The 23,347-nt window shown below is 35.0% G+C and overlaps 1 protein-coding gene across 29 annotated transcripts in view; it reads left to right on the forward strand.

Annotated features, from left to right (window-relative positions):
* BBX (BBX high mobility group box domain containing) overlaps positions 1-23,347 on the forward strand; it is a 119,286-nt gene that overhangs the window by 38,990 nt on the left and 56,949 nt on the right. For 11 of the 29 annotated variants that reach the window (XM_087966508.1, XM_087966502.1, XM_087966505.1 and 8 more), the window contains one exon: positions 7,203-7,254. The exons of 6 other annotated variants lie outside the window; for them this stretch is intronic. In XM_087966508.1, the coding sequence (XP_087822634.1) occupies positions 7,252-7,254 (3 nt within the window). In that variant the 5' untranslated portion in view covers positions 7,203-7,251. Of the gene's footprint in view, positions 1-7,202; positions 7,255-19,783; positions 19,848-23,347 lie in introns of all 29 variants that reach the window. 12 more of the 29 variants (XM_087966512.1, XM_087966516.1, XM_087966514.1 and 9 more) reach the window with 2 other exon arrangements.

The following is a 23,347-nucleotide window of genomic DNA, read 5'->3' on the forward strand; positions in this document are numbered from 1 at the left end:
GAAGTCAGTTTAATGCATATTTAATTGTGACATCTACCAGAGCATCATGCAAAAAAAAGATAAACAGACATCAGACAGCTTATTTTATTTATTTATTTATTTATTTATTTTTATTTATTTGATTTGCCAATTGTTTACAAGATAATAAGTATAAGTGTATACATAGTTGTGAATACATGAAATGGGTACATATAAGAAAAATAAAAGAATAAGAGAAACAATAGGACAGGGACGGTAGGCACGTTGGTGCGCTTATGCATGCCCCCTACAGACCTCTTAGGAAAGGGGTGAGGTCAATAGACAGTCTAAGGTTAAAGTTTTTGGGGTTTGGGGAAGAAACTACAGAGTCGGGTAGAGTATTCCAGACATTGACCACTCTATTGCTGAAGTCGTATTTCCTGCAATCAAGTTTGGTGCGGTTTACTTTGAGTTTGTATCTATTGTGTGCTCTTGTGTTGTTATGGTTGAAGCTGAAGTATTCATTGACAGGTAGGACATTGCAATGTATGATTTTATATACCATGCTTAAGTCAGACCGAAGATGGCGTAATTCAAGGTTTTCTAGTTCTAGAATTTCAAGTCTGGTGGCATAAGGTATTCTACAACGAGTAGAAGAGTGGAGAACTCTTCTTGTGAAATATTTCTGGACTTTCTCAATTGTGCTAATATCAGATACATAATGAGGGTTCCAGACTGATGAACTGTATTCGAGTATTGGTCTAGCAAATGTTTTGTATGCTCTGGTTAGTAGTGTGATATTACCAGAGAAAAAGCTACGTAGGATTAGGTTAACAACTCTTAATGCCTTTTTGGCTATGTAGTTGCAGTGGGCTCTAGCACTTAGATCATTAGAGGTGAGTATTCCAAGGTCCTTTACAGAGCTTGGGTCATCAACAAGATCTTGACTATTCAGCTTGTATTTTATTTTCTGATTTTTTTTGCCAATATGTAAGACAGAGCATTTATTTGTTGAGATTTGAAGTTGCCATTTGTTTGACCATTCAGATACATAGTCAAGATCTTTTTGTAGGGTAGCAGTATTGTCTGTGGTATTATTTGAAAATTCCCATGAAGTTCACAGGCTTAATACATCCAAATTATTGTAAGGTTAAATACTGATTAAATAAATTATTATTAATCATTATTGCACAGTATTGTCCAATCAGATAAAAATGTCATACTTATGAAAACATATCTGGGTAATATCTAAAGGAAGAAAGAAAGAAAGAAATGGTTTTGACAGGGAGTAGATAAGTGCAATAATATGTACGCAGATACATAATTTGATAAATTGTTGTATCCATTCTTACAGTTTTGCATAATTATATGGCATAAACAAAAGGATATGTTTTAAATTACAAACGTTAATTGATATTTCCTTCTCACATGCATGTCTGTTAATTAGTGTTTTTTCTGCTCATATGTACATATGAAATTGTCACATTGAATTCTTTCCCTTTAAGAATGCTTTGCTGGACTCACACATACAATTTATATATGAATGGTTCTTGTTACAAAACTAGTATTCAAAATTAAATATATTGCAAACTGAAGAATTTTTTAATACGTAGCATCAGCTATTTGCTAGAGACAAGTAATAAATGGTGTGAGGTGTTAAGTAGAACTTAGGAATCCAACAGAAATTAAGAAAGTAATATAATAAAGAATTAGTATACAGAGTTACACTAGTAGTTTATCCAGTTTGATATCCTGTCCAAAACAGCTGCAAGATATTGAGTGTCCTAGAGAGAGAAAAAAGGGGGTGGGGGACAAAGAGGAAATGACTCACTACCTGTTGTTCACTTTCAACTTGTAGAAATCAAATGCTTTAATATACTTTGCAAATGAACTTATGTGATGACTGGTAGCAAATTGTGTCCTCCAAGCATCTGTCAAATACACAGTTGGGTATCAGTTGTGTTCTTCCCTATCATAGTATTCAACATCAGTAATTTTACAATTTAATGTGTTCATTTAGTACAGATTAATTATTTCATAACTATGACTTTAAGAACTTTATCATGAGATCTGTCACAAGTGAAATTACAATTCTATTGTGATGTTTTTCCATGTAAAGTCCTAATTATATTAAATGCATATTATACTTTTACTACAAAGTACTAATAACAACTTACCATGCTTTGGATTTTAAGGCAGAAGGTACCCAAGAGTGTTGGCAGGGGAGGACACACAAGTAGCACCTATCTGCAGCTCCTTAAACCTACTGTGGAATTACACTGTAGGTGTAGAAGAAAGAAGAATATTATAATCAAAATTCTTGATCATTTTATCATACATTCTTAACATGCTCTTCCTGTTTCATATCTTATTCATTCATATCTATTTTATCATATTATATTTCTGGAATACTTTTATTTATATTAAATCTTTCTTTTAATTCTGCATGTGAGAACCATTGAAATCTAAATCCTTCTGTAACTATCCTCTTGATTTCATCCTAAAATCCCCATTGTTGTTTATTGATTTATTTGATTTATTTCATTTCTATCTCAACATTATTACTTTATTACTTTATAATACTCCCTCCTCTTTTTCCTCACAACCACCCTGTGAGGTGGGGTTGGACTGAGAGAGAGTGGCTGGGCCAAAGTCACCCATCTGACTTTCATGCCTAAGGTGGGACTGAGCTCATGGTCTCGTGGTTTCTAGGCCACACTTTAACCAACACCAAACAGGCTCTCTACTAGTAAATATTTATATGTTAATCATTTGTCATTGCCTGCTTCTTTTCTATAAAACACTTCTTGGACTGATGCCAGTAAAAATATTTTGGTACATAGGCTGGGGTTTTTTCTCTACTATATATGTGTACTATTTCATTCCTAATATTATTTTTCAAAATCTGCTTTAAACTTGTCATATCGTAAGTAACCATGCCAAACCTCATAGCATTACTTTCTAAAAGTTTCTTATTTCTTAACAAGCATTGTTTCATTTAAACCAAAAAGAAAACAGCAAAATACAGTTGTTATTATTACTATAATACTTTTATTCATTAAACATGAAACTCAGTCAACTGAACATTTAAAAATGTATCACAAATATTATTGACTGCACTGATGGTTGATACAGGTTGCTGCCAGCATCCTAGGTATTGACCAAGTATCTTCTTAAAATGTATGCTGTTCCAAATAGTGCAGTTTTTTTGCAATTCTGCTTGGTGTTATTGCAGGAAGCTGTAATTTCTTAATGTATTTTGTAAAATTCTTGGACATGTTGCTAAGTGCCCTGATAAAAATGGGTACCTCTGTCACCTGTTTCATCCATAATGGCGTAGTTTCGATGGCCAGGTTACAATATTTCATGATTTCTTTCTAGTTCTTTTTTTTCCGAGTCTGGTGTCTCCTGGTACAGCAATATCAATAAATTGTACGCTTCGGTTTTCGACAACTGTGATATCTGGTGTGTTGTGTTCTAAATGACTATCCATCTGTATTCAAAAGTCCCACAAGATGATTATTGTTGTTGTTTTGTTGTTGTTATTGGTGTTGTATGGCATTGTTACATTAGCCAGAAGACTACAATGCAATTACAGAGTAATAGTTTGGTTGCCAAGGTGTCAATTCTGCTTTAGAAAAAAAATCCTTCCCATAGTGCGCCACATTAGGGTGAGCCGGCTTCACACCAGAAAGAAAAAAAGCAGGTCTTCCTGCAATGTCATCCAAGGCATCCTCCCACCCCGGAGCCACCTCGCAAACAGCCATTGCAAATGAGAAAGTACAGAGGACAGGAATCTGACTGCTTGCGCAGAGCATCAGTTTGTCTGCCCCACTGAAGTGGTATCTATTTTATCTACTCACAAAGAACATGCTTTTAAACTTTCAAAGATGAGTGAGTGATGGGCGCTCCCCGTGACATGCAGTGCTAGGACTCGAACTGCCGGAACAGAAACCATTCCAGTGTCATTAAGCCACTAAGCTACCACACCTCTAAAATACAGTTTAAAATCATGGTCTCATTTGATGTCACAGCCCTGTTCACATCTATAGATCCAGAATTAGCCAAAGAATCCATGACTGCATTGTTTCACAGTACACTTGACTTAATGGAATACACAAAGATCAAAACACCAGGAACTGTGGATCTCATAAACCTCTGCTTAACTACATACTTCCAATTTGATGGCCAAATTTACCAACAAATTAAAGGGACACCTATGAGATCACTGCTTTCAGGACTTAGAGCGGAGTTGTCATGCAACATCTAGAAGCGATAGAACTTCCACAGATACAACCAAAACTATGGATCAGGTATATAGATGACACCTTCACCATAACAAAAAAGGATCAGTTAGAGAACAACCACAGAACCATTAATAACATTTTTTAAAGGAATCCAGTTTATTATAGAAGAAAACAATTTGCTACCCTTCCTGGACATCCTGATCATCAGAGACACAATGGCAAACTAGAAATACAAGTCTACCAAAAAAACCACCCATACTAACCAGCTGCTCCACTACTAAAGCAACAACCCAACCTCTCAAAAGAGAAGCTGTGCAAGGACTTTATTTAAACGAGCCCAAACACACTGCAAAAATGCACACCTGGAACAGCAGACAAAGGAAATGGAGCATCTATGCAACACATTCCAACAAAATAGATAGCCACGCAACGTCATCAAAAAGTCAATGACTGCTCAGCCCAATACAGCATAACCAACACTAACCCTAAAAAGAGTTGCACACAGTGATTCCAGTTGTAGTCTGTTGGTCATTTCCGAGATATACTTGATGAATCAGTGTAGCACACAACCAACTAAAATATTTCAAAACATCCTAAACAAACCAAAAGAACTAGCAACCCCAGAAGAAAATATAGGAGTCATCTACAACATACAGTGTAAGAACTGCAACAATCACTATGTAGGACAAGCAGGCAGAAAACTGACAGAACACATCCATGAACACCAACTGGCAGTCAAAACATAGGATGAAATTCTTTAATTTCACAACATATAGACATATTTAATCATAGTTTCAATTGAGAAAATGTGATAATCCTAGACCAGGCCAAGTCCAAAAATGCTAGGGAATTTCTAGAAGCCTGACACTCTGACAAATCAGTCATCAATAGATATTAACATCTATAAACTATGGAAAAAAGATAACCAACCCAAAAGAGAACAAAAAGACTCCAGAACCTCTCCACCAGTAATTGGCACCAGATCAGCATAGATTAACTCCAAGATAACTTCAGACCAACAATCAAGTACACAATACCCCAATCAAAAACTGCCAAAGCGCCATCAGTAAACATCTCAATCAAAGAATCTCTAAGACTGCCCCCATCTACACAGACGGGCAAGTCACCAGATGATACACTGACAGCAAACAAGCATTCCTTGCTAGCACTGATGTGTTACCGAATTAGGATAATGAAACTGCAAGACAATAAGCAAGCTCAGATATCACCAAGGACTCCTTAATTTAAAATCTAGTAGCCCACGTCTTCCTCTTTCCTTTGCATCTTGTACAATGTGTCTTCTGATCATTTTATTTATTTTCATTTACTTATTCATGTCATGCCTTTATTATTTTTACAAATAACTTAAGGCAATAATTCACATGAGTCTAGAAGAAGAAATTAAGTTGTATTACAGGTAACATTTAGTGACCACAATTAGTCCCTAAGCAAAACAGTTACTAGATAGAAAATCACATGACTGCAACTGTATTTTTGGTTGCCTCCTAACATCTCTTTGGAATGCTCATCCCATTGCTGGATAATTAACAAAACTGGTATTTACATTTATTTGAAGGGAAAGGAATAAGAAGAGAGTAATCATATTGAAAGCACAGCTCTAGCGCCAGCAGTTGCTGTTCTGATCACTTCATCTTTAATTACTCTATTAGGACTGCTGTTGGCAAATGGGAGGAGGATAGGGCAGGGAGGTGCCAAAGACAAGTATTGATTGGGGCAGAGACATAGGGTGTTTTGGTTGGAAGACTTGGATAGTGGTGGTTTGTTTGGGAGGAAAGGGGTTGGTGTGGGGAAAAAGCGGGTCTCCAGGTAAGCATATTGCAAGGAGTGCATCCCTGGTCCAATATGAGCATTGGAAATGGAAGAAGCAATGAAGGATAGGGCTTCCTCAAGGACACTCTTGCATGTAGCCCCAACTCAAGCAGAACATTTATTCCTACTTGGCAACGGGGTGATTAGATGGCCAACAGCTTCAGCATGTTTCCTCCTGGATAAGGACCCACAGTCAAGTGGCAATGGGCAGAGTAAAAGGTGGCTCTGCAGCCACTGACCAAGCGCCCTTTGTAGTGCCCTATTTTTAATCAAACTTCCTCACAGTGAAACACTAATCAATACAAGAGCTCCATCTTTTTGTTAAGGCCAATTAACTTGTTGGTCTGCTGGGTCTCTCCATATAAATGGGGCATAGTCTCATCCATTCAGCGTGACTGCTGTGTCCCACATCAAACTATATCACATCTTGACCGGCTGTATCTGAAGGGATACATTGTTGCAGTATCTGATTTTTTAAAATATAAACAATAATGTGCTTCAGTGGTTAGATGGGCTAGACATTTGTATTTGAACATAGATCTTTTTTAACATGTACATTTTATTGTGTTTTACTAATCTAGGTGAAATGTTAATATATAATGTTAGTCTACATATGATAGGCAGTACACTAAATAAATAAATAAACTTTCTCATGCAGTTCCTGCACCACCAAAATGGAAAAAGCTGGCTAGGGTCCTAAGCTGGCACAGCCTAAACTGGCTGGTCAAATGCCTATGGGTGCCTTCTCTTTGCAAGCATATAGGGACAGAGACTCAAAATGCATACAACCTGTAATATAAAACAGGCTTACCTTTGGATCCTTATACATTTGTAATAACGTTTTAAACAGTAATACAGAACCCTAACCCTATCAGTTCATACTTACTTACTGCATAATTTGAGTTTGGGTTTTTATAACATTGACATTTATCATAAATTATCCATTAGTTTCATTGTTTTTTGTCTGCATTGTCTATGGTTTTAAATCAATTTCCTTTATACTATAAATCCCCAAAATAGTGTTGTACCTGCAAATTTTAACATAATATACATTAATATTTAGTATTTTTGAAGGATTGTTAAAGTGTATTAGAAATTGCTAATTTATAATTGGATTTTAATGAAACCGCAGAAGATATTGACATAATATATTTTTGCAAATTCTAGGAGACGAAATTAAGGATGGGTAGAAAGGCTCTGCTAATCTGGTGAGGTGATGGTAAGTGTAAAGGCTGTTTGAATAGCAAGGAATTTATGTGACTTAGTTCTGTAGCAGTTGATTAGATATGTCATTAACATATTGTTGATTTAGGTATGTTATTAGCATGTCTAAATTTTGTCTATATTCATACTATTTTTTCAACCTCTCTTAGCTGTCAGGTTTTTTTTACATTATATTCTCTCCATTTGAATGAATGTAGTAAAAAAATTATCACCCCTAGCAGAACACAGTCCTGTTAAAAGTCAAACCATTTATCCTACTTTAGATCACCCCATAGATGAAAAATGAAATGTAAAATCTACCACTACAGGTAGTCTGATCCACAGTTGTTCTGTGAAGAAATGGTGTTTGGTCATGGATATGAAGAAGAAATGAATAAAACATCAATGGAGAGTTTCAGAAAAGATTATTCCATGTTGAGATTATTCCATGAGAAAAAACCGAAAATAATCCCACCTTCATTCTGTTAGGTATATGAAGGGACATGGAGAAATAATTTCAGCTGTTCCTAAAGCATATGTGCTCAGATTCCTATATCATCTTTGTTGGCATGTTCTGAAATTTCTCAAAATTGTAAATATTCATCTGGAAATATGGTGGCCCAGTACTTCAGGTATGCATGCACCAATTCTAAATGGAAAGGAATAATGACTTAATGTCATTATTCCTTTGATATAATGTTACTTCTAATGCAGCCCCAAACTGGATTAGCTCTTCTGACAGCTTTTCTCACTGCTGGCTTGTGTTCATCTTACTGTCAGTTCCTTTAATAATTTAATACTTACATATCATGATTCCCTTTGTACGTGTCTCCTACATGTTTCTCCCTAAATGTAATACCTCACATCTTTGATCCTTATTAAATGACATCTTGATCCTGTCCGTCCAGTCTGCCAATTTGTCCAGATTAAACTAGTTTAGTTTTGTCATTCTGGAAGTTGGCCAGGTCTCCCAATTTTTATCATCCTCAAATCTGATAATGAGCCCATCAGTGTAATTATCCATATCATTAATTAAATCTTAAATAATATTTACCTCAAGATATATTGATGTAAAGCAGTAACTAACTCTCAGAGCAGTTAACTAGCCAGTTGTGCTACAACTCATCAGTGAGAATGTTGCATGAATTATTTTTGTCAGAAGATTTGCTGAAATTAAGGTGAATTATATTCACGGTATTCCCTTTGCCTATTAGAACAGTTACCCTGCCAAAGTTCATTAACAATTGTTTTCAGGATATATATACTAGCCTGATTTATTACCTGCTCTAACATATATTTAGAGATCGGTACTTGATAATTAGTGGGCTTCTCTTTTCCACCTTTTTTAAAAATGGCACCTCCCCTGACAGCTCTTCAGTTAGTTCCTATATCATTTCCAGTTGTGCAATAATGATAACTCTTTGGGAAGATAAAGATATGTGGTCCACTACTCATAGATTGCACATAATTATTATAAAGTCTAAGCATAACATTCATGATCTCATAACTCAGATTAATGGGGAAAAATAGTAGCTACCAAAGCTATTCAGCCATAGGCAGAGGTTTTATCTGAAATCTTACAACAGTACTCTAAGTCTTCATGCCTAGAATAAAAAACACATAGTTTTAATAATTAACAAAACTTTCCAGAAAACAACTGTTTGTTTGTTGGCTTGTTTTGTGTTTGTTTACTATCCTGCCTTTATTGTTTTTATAAATAATTCAAGATGGAGAACATATCTAATACTACTTCCTTCTCCTACCAGGATGATTAGGGGACTGGAGGCTAAAACATACAACGAACGGTTGCAGGAACTGGGCTTGGCTAGTCTAGTAAAGAGAAGGACCAGGGGAGACATGATAGCGGTCTTCCAATATTTGAGGGGCTACCACAGGGAGGAAGGGGTCAAACTATTTTCTAAAGTGCTTGTAGGCCAGACAAGGAATAATGGATGGAAACTGAACAAGGAGAGATTTAACCTGGAAATAAGGAGAAACTTTCTGACATGAGAACAATCAACCAATGGAACAGCTTGCCCTCGGAAGTTGTGGGAGCGCCATCACTTGAGACTTTCAAGAAGAGATCGGACTACCATTTGTCAGAAATGGTGTAGGGTCTCTCGCTTGGGTGGGAGGTTGGACTAGATGACCTACAAGATCCCTTCCAACTCTGATTATCTATTATCTATCTGTTATCCTATTTTCTCCATAAAACAACTAGATGAGATGAATTGGACTTGAGAGAGAGTGATTGACCCAAAGGTCACCAAAGGAGACTTTCATGCCTAAAACTCATAATCTCTGATTTCTAGTCTGGTGCCTTAATTACTAAAGCAAACTTAATTTTTGGCTCTTTAACTTTTAAAACACATAGAATAAGGTTTTTCTATATCGCCTTAGTTTATCCTTTTTAGATATTGTGAAAACTACAAGTCATGAAATCTCATGCCTTTTAATAAAATATGTTAGTTGAAAAAGATATTAAGAGATTTTTCTTCTTCTTTTTTTTTTGCTGCTTTCTAACATGTCTTCTCTAGCTATAAGCCTAACTGTAGGGTGGGATGAAGGTTATTACAAGGGTATCTTTGGAATAAATAAGGATTTGTTCCAAGGATAAGATTGAAATTGTGAGCATTTGTCCATATAGATGCCAGAATTGGACTTACCTTGATTACACTTAACAAGTAGGTATATTATTTAATCCAGGATCAGAATTATTAGAAGGATGCATATTTTCTGTTAGTGATTTGGACAATCATTCATATCTACTAAATGGAGCGCATAGGTTGTATAAATAATAAAACCAGCTACATTACAGAGTTTTATAGATTTTCACAAATTTGCCTTGAAGTTATAAAGGCTTTCAGAGCAATGATCTGTTTTTCCACTAAGTAATCTCAGTGATATGCACTTTTCTGGATGGCATTAGCTAAACCATAAACAGATAACTGACAAAGGTAAATTTGAAAGCATGGATTCTGAAACCAAAATAAATGTGTTTTTAAAAAGAACTTGAATGATAGAAATGCGTAGAGTTTCAGTTTTATTATTGATTGCTGTTGGATTAAAACTTAACATTCCTGGAATTATCTGCAGAAAATATAAGGCAAAATTATGATATAATGAACATTTATTTTCTTAATTTGTACCAGTTAGATTTGTCAGAAAAAAGCATGCCGTCTTCAACATGGGTTCATTTTCCAGAAATTGATTTATTTTATGATTGCCAACTTTAGATTACTTGACCACACTGTGGCCTAGTAGAATAACCTCAGTTCCATACAAACTTTAGAATTATATGTCTCACTCATATTCATGTTGCTACAGTAAAAGATGTATTCTGACTTATTTAGTTCTAGGCATTCTTAATTAAGATACAATTATCTGCATAAAGGGAAAACAAGGGGAAAACAAACAGGATAAAATTGATGTATTAGTATATCAATTCTAAATTTGCTTATTTTTACTCAGCTAAAAATTGAGTTTACTAGAGTCCAATTACTCATAAATTGTATATAATTGTATAATCATTATATATATATTTAAAAATCTTTTTGAGGGAAAATTGTAAAACTCAGAAAAATGCTCTTCCCATTGTTTTATGTGGACAGTAAAGAATCTTTTTAAATGTTGATATCCATGTACATGGCAGCTAACCTTTATATTGTCATTACTCTTAACACAGCTATGGATTTATATACATACTTGTGCTTATATAATTTACTGTAATTTAACAATACCAAAAGTAGGAAATACAAAAGTAATGCAAGGATGCTCCATTGGCCTGAAGTTAAGGTACGAAATTAGAACTGTACGCATATTCACACAGAATTCTGATAAGGACTAGGTTGATTTTGTATTGCTCTGTATTTTTATGGTATTCTCATTTGCTACATGAATTAGATAAATATGTGCCTTTAGGCCCTCATTGGAAACAACTTATAAAGCAGCTGGATGAGGCTGAAAAATAAACAATCCAGGGTTGCTTTAACGATTTGAAGATGGGAACCCTGGCATAGGACTTTTCATTTCCAGGTTCTTTTTCTTTGTATCTATTTATCCGGCACTTGCTATAATAAAAATCTCTCTGCCACAGACAATGATGCAGTTTTAGTATCTTCAATTTTGTAATGATTGTTCTTCTAAGACTTCAGTTAACAAATGTACTGGAAACCTATATATCTGTAGTTCAACTTGCTTTCAGTGTAATATGAATGTCTTCAGGGATTCAGTTTGGGGGATGGGCCAATTGTCTAATAATGTATACTTTAATGGCCACTAAACATTCAGTGCTACATGAAAGAGTGACTGGGTTATTATTGTTTATGTTAGCAATGCTATTGGTATGTCAGTAATGCAGTATTCTTCAATTTAGCTGTTAAGTATAGTCTATAAGAGTCTTGTCTGTGCTTCATTCTTCCTCTGCTCATTTTTTGCTTGCTCCACCCCATTCTTCTGTGTAGTGCTGAAATCACTTTCCTGTATTTATGAAAGCTGGTCAGAAACTAATGGTCCATGTTTGAAATAATTACTTTCATAGCACTAGCAACAATTTTAAAGCCTGATTTCGCTTGTTACTGATAAACTGACACTACTCCCTGGTAAAGCTTTTATGATTAAAAATAACAAAATAAGCAATATCCTAATTATCTTGTTTGCCATAAGGCTACAATTAGAATTATAGAATTTTGCACCATTTTTAAGAAGTTGAATCTAAGACAGGCTAGATAAGTTACTGGCGGGAATCAAAGTGTACTGTGCCTAACTCTGTAACCCCATCCAGTGTTGGTGGTACTAACTTTTGCAGAGTGGAGGGTTACATACAGTGGATGGGATTGCAGACTTAATCTCGATCGGGCATGATTTGACTACAAGAAAAGGGTGGTATTTCAGGAGCAACATTCCCAATCATAGAAAGACTGTCTCTACTGATCAGCACATGCCTCAACTATAGCATCAAGAAACTGATGGACATTGTCATTTCATTTCATGAATTTGAAAGTAGGAAAATTTGTGTATATTCTTTTGTGTACTTTATTATACTGACATGAGTATTCATTTTGTCAGAATAAAAAAGATGATTACAGTTGAAATTGGTTGATTAAAAAGCATATGTGTTAAAATAAAAAATAGGATCAAGAATGAATGGCTGATGAATATATGTTGATTGTATTCAAAATGAATAACTGGTATGAAAGAAGTCAGTTGAAGTGGTTTGGTCAGATAGAGGAAATGAACAACATTAAAACTGGAAAACAAATTTGTAAAGAAAAAGAGTGCATCTATTGAAAGGGGGAGACTGAAAAAGGTTTGGATAGGTGAGGTTGATGAAATCCCAAGGAGTGAGTATAATCAGTGTTACAGAGTATAAATTTGTGTATAGACATGGTAAAATCAGGTTGGTAAAAAGATATTGAATAGTATTGGCAAATTATATTTAGTTTTTCTTTTCTATTTCCTACCTTTAATACCTTTTATTTACTACTTATTTGGGGAGCGGACTTTGTATTTATATATCGTGCCATAGTTTTAAAAACAGAAAATATTTCAAAAGAGTCGCTTTGTTAGTTTGCAGATTATAGAAAAACTATCAGCACACTAAAGTTTTGATAAGCTATGCTACATAGTTGTTTACTTAATAGATTTTTAGTCTTCCCAAATCAGGGAATATGACAAGATATCAGGGAATGTGCTTCCCAATATGAAGCACAAAATTATTTGTGCGAAATATACATCAATAGAAATGCATAAAATATCCACAGTATGCTATTTACCCATTTTTATAAAATAAGGAAATATTTGTAGACACCAATATTATGTTAGGCCACCAGAGGTCTCTTGTTCTCTTTTGCTGAAAACTTCATACAGATAAAATAACTTCACTGTACACAAAAAGAGATTATCTGCAAACTACAGTATATGTCACTGTTGGGAGAGAGAATTCTGTTATGGCAGGCAACTGATTAAATGGTTTGTTCTGTTGCCTGGAGAAATGCCTGTTTGAGGACCTCTTAGCCAGAATCCAAAATTTCCTCACATATAAAGAAACCACCTATACAACTGTCCCCAAACAATAGTTCCCTTGCGTGCTCAAATTATCCCACTATGAACATAATACAAAAACTTAGGTAGGTGGAGAAGGATCTAATGCTGGAAAAGATGGAATGAAAGAGAAAGACAACCAACAGCAAGGGTGTGTGTGTGTGTGAAATCAATTACAGTGGCAATGAATGTATTTTAGAACATCTGAAGAGTATATTGTCTCCTTGATTGATCACTCTGGAAAATCCTATGTGGTCACTGACAGTCAGCACCAACTTGATGGCACATAATCACCAGCAACTATATTGTTATTTCTGTTGTTCATTCAGTCAGTTATCCTTTTCATAAGGAAACTGTTCCTTCTTTCTAGAGTAATCCTGGAATGTATTTTATAAAATCTTCAGCCTGTATTATGTAACATTTTAAATACACATACAAGGAAATTCAGTTTAACCTAACAATTGAACTACCAAAACAGTTACCTCAGTAGACTGGAAATCTGAAAATAATAGAAAATTATGTGACTGTTTTTATTTATACATTTTAAAGTAAGATTTCTTGTTGAATTGTAAAATGCTGTTTAGTAATGTAAGAAAATCCGTTAGTAGCAAGCTAACTTCTCCTTGTTACAGGGTCAGTGGAGGCACCATTGAAAGACTAAATTAGGGACAGATTATCATGGAGAAAATTTAGTAGTCGCTAAGAGTCAACAGGTTTTCGTGGCTGGGGCTCATTTGTTGATAAGGGCTAGTTTCCAGATGTCTGACTTGATGCACATAATCAATAATTCTTTTCAAAAGGTCTTTGTAATTCAGTGATTCAGAAAACAATTTTATGGAATGGTTTTTAAATTGGAAAATGTGGTGTTTTCAAATATTCATTGTGATATTTATTGGTAATCCATCCAAATATTTGTTAACAATGTTACTAATTGAGAAAGAAAAACAACCTGTGGCAATCCAAGAGGGAATTAATTACTAAGGATTTGCAAAGCATTCAAAAGAAGCTCTTCACAATTTTTGTTCATATGAACTATGCACTACATCTTGAAGCAGTAAAGTTGTCATCAACTTCAGAAGGGTGGTAAAGCCGCTTCAGAGGCTGCTGCTGGCTACGTATTTATGTTTGTGCATGCATAACTGTTTCATTGGTAATCCCACCAGAAATATTGTCTTTGCATAATAGAAATAATCTTCAAAGCAGCCATGTAAGTGTCCCAAAGAACTTTACTGTTTTAATGCGATTGAGCCATTGTTCTACTCATAGATTGTAAAGCGCTTCTTTCAATTACATTGTATAGCCAATTGAGTTTTAAATAGTGTTATTAATTTCTCCCATATATGAGGTGACTTTATTATTCTTTTGTTCAAATTCATCATGCAAATCAACGCATTTGATTTAATGTTAATTAATATAAATCTAAATAGGTAGTGATACTAAATTTTCTCTTTTAAAAATGACTAAAGGTTAGAGACCTGGATAATTCCAGTAGCTGAAAATGTCCAAGTAGCTGAAAGTCATGTATCCGTTTCAGCATGGAATGATGTTGCTCTAATGACTGGTGTCATTCTTGATTAAAATGAAAACTAGCAGGAGGTAGAGAATGACACCCATGCAAGTCACTATTAACAGTATTAAGAGATTAACTCATTCTCTGAAACCACAGAAAGGTTTAAATTTTAGTGAAGCGCCAGCTTTGTAATCCAATCCAATTCTGTAGATACCTACTCAAGAAAACTACCCTAATTTATTTATAATAAATTATTAATAATAATGATCTGAATGTCTAGCATGGTTGAGATATCATATATATTAAAAAAGTCCCATTTTTTTCCATCTGCTTACCCATTAAACCTAAAAGAAAAAGCTCTAGTTCAGTGATACATTTACTCTAAGAATTCTCTGAATTAAAGAACCCAATAACTATTAGCCTTCTTATATAGCCACCAAAGGTGATGAAAAAGTGCCTTCAGAGAATTTACATTTCCAACATATGTTTAACATACCAATTATACTTCATGATGATATATCAGGTGTCACATATCAACATACATCATCTTGTAAAAATTATCTTTAAATTATAACTCAAAGTGAATTTCCGTTTCATCCATATAATCTCCCACTGACAGCATTATATTTTATCAAAAAAAAATACCTATTTAGTCATAAAATCTTTAACATTGATCTTATATATTCAATAACTCTTTATACATCTTGGCAACAAGATGCTCATCAATAGTATACTAATCCAGTTCAAATTAAGTTTTCTCATTTGTAAAACCAAAATTCTTATCAGAATTGTATCTTTCTAACTGTTGAACATAAACAATTAAAAATTAATATCCTCCTGTTCCAATTGTTCCCTGGTTTTTTATTTAAAGTCTCCTTCAAAAAGTCAATAAATCTGCTTAAGTTAACCAAATTTGTGTAAATTTCATTTTTCCTCTGAAAAGTTTATTGGGTGACAGTCAGCGAAATTTTGGAAGTCAATCTGTTTATTCCAAACATTCAGTACAGCATGAAAATCTTTATTAACCTTAGGTTTGTCATATCATAGATAGGCGTGCCACTCAAATCTCGAACTATATCCTTTCACATTCAGTAACCTATTTTTTCGGAGTGATCAATCTTTCATCAGTACCAAACAGCAAGCAACAAAATACAATATATGTATGTATGTATGTATGTATGTATGTATGTATGTATGTATGCATGTATGTATGTATGTATGTATGTATGTATGTATGTATGTATGTATATGTGCAGGTCTTGGCCTGTTCAGGTCTTTTCCCATATAAGATTGAGGGTATCTTGGTGGGGAGGTTGGCTGTGTTGTCATTTCTTGATTGGTTGATGGAGTTGATGTTTGCAGATTGGCTGGCTTTTTCATAAGAACATGTGTGGCTGAGGTATTGGCTGTTTGTCTATCAGCCTCCTATGTTGTAACAACCTGGGTAATGGGCTGTGTGATGACCTTCTGAGTTCTATTGTTGTGACATCCTGGGTCTTGTGCTGTAATCTCCTGGGTCGTTGGCTGTGTTGTAACATCCTGAGGTTTTGTGGTGTAGCCTCCTGAGTTCCGTGATGAGGAGTGGCTGTGATGTGACGTTCCGGGTTTTGGTTTGGCTCCGAGTTTGAGGCCTGGATATGTGTTCATGGCATGTGTCCGTTTTCTTGGTTTGGGGGTTGGGGTGTGTGGCAGCTGGTGATGCAGCCATGGTCTGGTTTCTGGACGGTGGTTGTCTTTCGTCTGTGGGGTGGGTTTGGGTTTGAGTCTGAGTCTGGTGAGAGAGATAGCTGGTGGCGTCATGTGTTGTTTTGGGTCTGGTGTTGGTTTTCGTGGCTGGGATTGGTTTGTTGATAAGGGCTAGTTTCCAGATGTCTGGTAGGTGAGAGGTATTATCCCGTTTATTCATGTTATGGGGGTGTTTCTCTATTTCGATGGCTTCCCTGATTATTCTCTTGTTGAAGTGTTCAGTATTGGAGATTAATTTGGTTCCCTCAAAATTAATTTCATGTCCTGTGGCTTTAAGGTGCTGGAAAAGGGAGGAAGTATTTTCTTCTTTTCTGACTGCGTTCTTGTGTTCCGCGATGCGTGCATTTATTCTCCTGTTGGTTTGTCCAATGTATGTGGCTGGACAATTGTTGCATGGTATTTCATAAACTCCTTGGTTTTCTAGCTGGATCTTGTCTTTGGGGTTTCTTAGGATGTTGGCTATTTTTTGGTCAATGCCGAAGGCTGTCCTGATATTGAAAGCATGAATAGAAGAGATGACTCCATCAGACTGTCAATTATCTGGAAGCCTGCACTCATAAACAAAAAAATCTCCACACCACAAGCCAAGCAAACACCTGGGCACAAACAGAACCCCCCTGATATCTCCAGCTCAAACACACCCCAAGCAGGCACACAGATGAAACCTAGCTTCCTAATAAATGATAGCCATACGTTTACCTGAAGCCGCACTAAAAGCCTCCAATACAGGAAACACAATGTTGCCAGCAAATCAAGACAAAAAAAAATGCTACAAAACAGACGGAAGATATTAGAAACACCAATCAAGCAGAACACAGCAAACTCCAAGACCAATAAACACAGACCTAGACTCCCAACCAATCAGGATGAAGAAAAAATCATTCTGGCACAGCAGTAGGCTAGCACCAAATTTAAAACAGAACCGGCTGTGAAAGCCTGATACACAGATGAACCCAATACAGAAGCCTGATGATGGCAGATGAGATTCTGCCTAAATGTTGCTACAACTTTAGAAGCACAACTATAATGACGTGGGAAAATACTCGAACAAAGCTGAATACCATACATACATACATACATACATACATACATACATACATATCAAAAATTTATGTTTAATTATGTTTATATATATATATATATATATATATATATATATATATATATATATATATATATATATATATATATAACACACACACACACACACACACACACACACACACATACATACATACATATTTGTTTTCTTAAGTTTTCGCGGGTACTTACATGTATGGTATTCAGCTTTGTTCGGATATTTTCCCACGTCATTATAGTTGTGCTTTTAAAGTTGTAGCAACGTTTCGGCAGAATCTCATCTGCCATCATCAGGCTTCTGTACTGGGTTCATCTGTGTGTCAGCACCAATAATGACATGGGAAAATACCCGAACAAAGCTGAATACCATCCATTATATATATATATATATGCATGTATGTATGTATGTATATGTATATGTATGTATATATGTATATATGTATATATGCATATATGCATGTATGTGTATGTATATGTATGTATATATGTGTATATATATGTATATATATATATGTATATGTATGTATATATGTATATGTATGTATATATGTATATATATATATTTGTTTTTTTAAGTTTTGCGGGTACTTACATGTATGGCATTCAGCTTTGTTGGGTATTTTCCCACGTCATTGTAGTTGTGCTTTTAAAGTTGTAGCAGCGTTTGGCAGAATCTCATCTGCCATCATCAGGCTTCTGTATAGTGTACAGTACACTATACAGAAGCCTGATGATGGCAGATGAGATTCTGCAAAGCTTACAACTAAAAGCACAACTACAATGACGTGGGAAAATACCCGAACAAAGCTGAATGCCATACATACATACATACATACATACAAACAAACAAACAAACAATTTATGTTTAATTTTTCCCCCTTGCTATAAAAATGTTTACGTTGTTACTGATATTGTTGACAGCAAAAAGACTTGAACCTATTGAGTAATGTCTGTTTTGAAACTTAGTAGGTGCAAGTTATGTATATGTGATATTTGATTATGTGATATTTGATTTTCTTCCCTTTGACTGTATCCAACTTTCAGAGACTGCCTGGAAAAGTCCATGCAATTTCCTTAGCAAGATTTCAGAAGTGTTTTGCCATTGCCTGATTTCTAGGGCTGAGAGAGAATGACCAGCCCACAGTCACTTGGCTTTGTGCTTAAGGTTGGATTAGAACTCCAGGTTACCCGGTTTCTAGCCTGATACTTTAATCACAATACAAAAGGTGAATTGTGAAATATAGTAGTAGTTCAAAGGGGGAGAAACTATCAAAGTTTTGATATGCATTTAAACAGGAAGCATTAATTTCCCCTTTAAACAAGCAAGGCAGTGTTCTAGAACCTTGAACTTGAAATATTCTAGATCATAATGTGCAAAGTGGTGAGGATTCCTGTATGTTTAGCTGAATAGATTTCTTTAGACAGCAATAGATAAAAGACTCATTGTGATACCTTCTTCAGTATAATATTGCTATGGTGAACTTGAGGCAGATTATGTAAGTTTCTAAATCAAGCCAAATATATATTTTTTAGAATATTAGTATAGCTTTTTGCAAATTGGTACCAACCAAGTAAATTGGATTTCTCAGAATTATCAGCCAACAGCATATCAGCCATGTTCAGCAGGAATTCTGAAATAAGTTGTCCCAGTATATCAGGCTGCAATAAACAAGCAAATTTTTTATATTCTACTTTCTGTGAGAAAAAGCAAAATTTAAAAACTATATAGTTGAATATTTATTCAAGATGTAATTTCTTATTTTTTTATCTGTTAATGTTTCAAGATAAACAGCTGTTTCTACCTATATCATTATATGAGCATTGTTATAAGATACATATACTATAATTTACCATTTTTTCAACAGTAATAAATAAAATTTCAGATGAAAGGTTATTGTTTTCTAATATATATTTACAAGCATGCATAATTACAAAGCAGACGTGTTCAACTGTTGAATGTAAGTGGCCTACATATTAGATGAAGAATTCAAGAGATTGAAGTAATATCCTATTACTTCTTACATGGGAATCAACCCATTGAATCACTAGGATTTACTTGCAAATAGATATTTATAGGAGGTTATTTTATGTAAGAGATATGCATGGTGGACCTAGAAGAAATAGTGATCTAATAATGTACATTTGCTTACTGGAGATCTCTCTTCAGTCCCTTTAGCACATGGAATCCTTCACAGATACTACTGTACATTGCTGTTCTGGATGAGTGGAAGGTAAATGTATTTGTTTTTTTATGAAGTTCTGTTACAGAAGTCAATATATTTACTTGTTACAAAGTAAGTGTATATCACCTCATATGTTTTTGCCACTTTCTAACTTCATCTATTTGTCTGTACATTGCTTACAAACTTAAGCTTTTGAAGAAAAAATGAAATAGGGTATTAGGCAGGGGGCCAACTCAGTACTAGAAAACTAAACTTCATGACAGGCAGCAATACCTTTAAGATGGTGCTTCTCAAACCTTTTCCTTCAGTACCCAAAACTGCATATCAGATTATTTTTTTTACCCAATATAGATAAAACTTTTAAAGTCAATTTAAATGTCCCTGTTGTGATTGGGTAATATGTGTGTTTTTATCCAAAGAATTTTTTTTTACCTAATTTGGGGTAATTTACCTGGGTTTAGGGAAAACTTTTTTAAGCTAACAAAGATAAAGTTAAATTTGCTTTCTACTAAGTCAAACATAACTGATAAACTCCATTTATACTAAAGAATTTTGTGAAAACATCTGTAAGATGCTCTCCAATACAAAGGAAATGCTGTAATTTTTTTCAAAACTTTTAAGTTACATAGTATTATAAAATACAAAATATAAAAGTAAAGAGAAGAACAGGGGGAGGGGGGAGGGGAAAGGTGGAAGTGAAGTGAGGAAAGATGGCGGAAAAAGAAAAAGAAGCATTGACTTCCAACCTCTGTTACAATAAAATAAGGCATTAATATCAAATCACAGCTTCTTGCTTTTCCCTAATAGTATAAATAAGTCATTTCAATAAAGATCTATCAATCTAATCTGTAAAACCCGAAGTCAGAGTTACATTCTTTTCCACATCAAGCATGAAATTCAGAAGCTATTTCCATGTGAAAACAAAAGTACTTATGTTCTTTTCTTTAATCAAAGTAGTCATTTCCGCCAACTCCATCAACTTCTGCAACCATTCTTCCATGCTAGGAATCGAAGTGTCCTTCCATTTTTCCACATATAACAGTCTTTCTGCTGTCAACATGTATAATAAGAAAGTTCCAAATTTGTTCTCCAATTCTTTTTCCATGAGACCCATGCCCAGTTTAGCAAAGAGGAAAGAAGTTGTAATATGTCATGTGATGATGTGAGTTTGACAGCCCTGCTCTCTAAGGGAACAATCATTTATTAAGTTACTAATTTTCTATGTGTTACATTTATTTAATGTATGGAGATGTTGCATTATCCAGGAAACTACAGTATTGGTACAAAGTACTTGTTTGATTGCCAACATTCAATTCACGTTTGTGTACTATCCAGAGTGCACCACAGGGAGCAGACTAGTTCCACACTCAGAAAGGTTTAATGGTGTTCTATAGCAGTCATCTGGGTCTTCTCTTTCCACTGGTATTGCCTCATACTTGGTGTTACATTGACAAAGGTCTGGCACCAGCTGGATTCATACTACCACACCATATGCTGTTATTTTCTCACGAAAGTGATACTGATTTATCTACTTGCATGTGGCATGCTTTCGAACTGCTAAGTTAGCTAGAGGCAAGTGAACGGGGCTCATTCCACAATGCAGTGCTAGGACTTGAACCTCCTAAGCAAAGACCATCTCCAGCACCTCTAAGCCATTGAGTACCTTTCATGGATTACATTGTACATAGACACAATATGTAAAAATGTGAAGTGGATAGGCTCATACATTGTGCTAAGCAATTATATACTGTAATCATAAGTTTATTAAACTAAAGACAGATGTTCACATATACTAAATCATGAACTGGGCAGACTTAGGGAAAGCTATGTTGTTTTTGACTCCAGATTCTATTAGATATGTTGTTACTCCTGCCAGTTATCTTAACTAATTGGAGACGGCAAACTACAAGAAACTATTTTTGTTCGCACAGTGCCATGCGCTTCCATCTGCTGTCTTATATGGCAAATATAAAAAATGATTGAAAAGACTCTCTGTTCCTATGGCTCAGGAGAGGTGGAGACTAATGGACACATACTCCTTCGACGCTCTTTCTATAGAGATATTTGAAAAAAACATATCCCCAATAATCAATAGGTATCCTGGTCATTCTGATTCTTTATCTCCAGTGTCTGCTTAAGGATGAATAGACTGATTATAACACAGGTGGCTGCAGAGCAGCACTGGGGTTTCATCAGAAACCTGATTAATCCACCATAGCTGTTTTACACAACTAATGAAGCAAAACCTTTTGTATTACTACTTTTTTGCATTTTAGTATTTAATGACTATGGGCCTCACAGTTTAAGGATTGATATTATAATTTAGTTGGGTCATGTGCAACTGACAGATTGGATGCCAAATTGTGATTTTAATATAGATTCTATCTGTCATTATTTTATTCTATAATTTTTTTACTGGATATTTTTTGAGTGTTTTTATTTGTTCTGCTCTTTGGTTTTTGACTGTAATGAACATGATTTGATTTTGATTTGATACTAAATCATGAACCATGGTTTATAAATCAGTCTGGATTTATGCAGACCATACTGCATTGTAGTGTACTCAGGCATTATCACTTAATTTACTGTCCATGCTTTTTAGAATACATGAAATATTTAACCTAAAGCATTAGGGTTTTTTGTTTAGATTTATTTTGATCCCTCTAAAATGTTATTATCAGACATGATATTTTTCCGATTAAAATCGGAATTCTGATTTTTTTGGGAATCGGGTGGGCGGGCGGTGCGAGCGGTGGGCGGGCGGGCGGTGTGAGCGGCGGGCGTGAGCGGCGGGCGGGCGGTGCGAGCGGCGGGCGGTGCGGGGCGGGCGGGTGGGCGATTTCTGGCACGCGGTGGGGGTCTCTTTTGGCCGGCCCGATTTTTTTTCAGAGGGGAATATCATGCCTGTATTATTTATTCTTGGTTTTGCTCCAAAATAGAATTCAAGTATTTGCCCATAAAAATGCTTTTGGGGACAATCATGTGATGTGGGTGGATATCAACTGTTACTGTCTTTCGCAGTACTCAGTCTTTCTGACCCTATTGTTACTATTATTAGGTTGTCATTTCTAGTTAACAGGGGAATTCACTTGGAGAATTTAATAGCATATTATCCCAGACTTATTATTAATATCAAACATCTGCTGTTGCAGTTGAATTGTCTGCTGTATATGCACTTTTTGCATGGATTTTTTTAAAAAAATACTGATATCATTTTAGTTCTCTTTTTGTTAAGATTTAGAGTCTCTGAAAGTAAATTGGTTGATACTATTCTCTTATATCCTGTTCTTCAACTAAATACAAGTAATTAAAATAGAAGTAATTAAAATTAGAGAACAAAGTAGAGCTACCACAAACCCTATATATTATGTTATAAAATATAGTACATGTCATGTGAGATAATACAAAAATCTTTTTGCAAGCTCACCTATTTAACAATTGGCAACTACACACACTACACACATTTGTTCATTTATTTGTGTGTGTATATGTGCGAGTGTGTGGTTTTGGGTGTGTGGTTTTACTAATCTTGTAAAATTTCTAGCATG

Source organism: Notechis scutatus, chromosome 5 (assembly GCF_049901735.1).
Source record: "Notechis scutatus isolate UNSWTSFEM ecotype Mainland chromosome 5, rNotScu1.2, whole genome shotgun sequence".
Lineage (NCBI taxonomy): Eukaryota > Metazoa > Chordata > Lepidosauria > Squamata > Elapidae > Notechis > Notechis scutatus.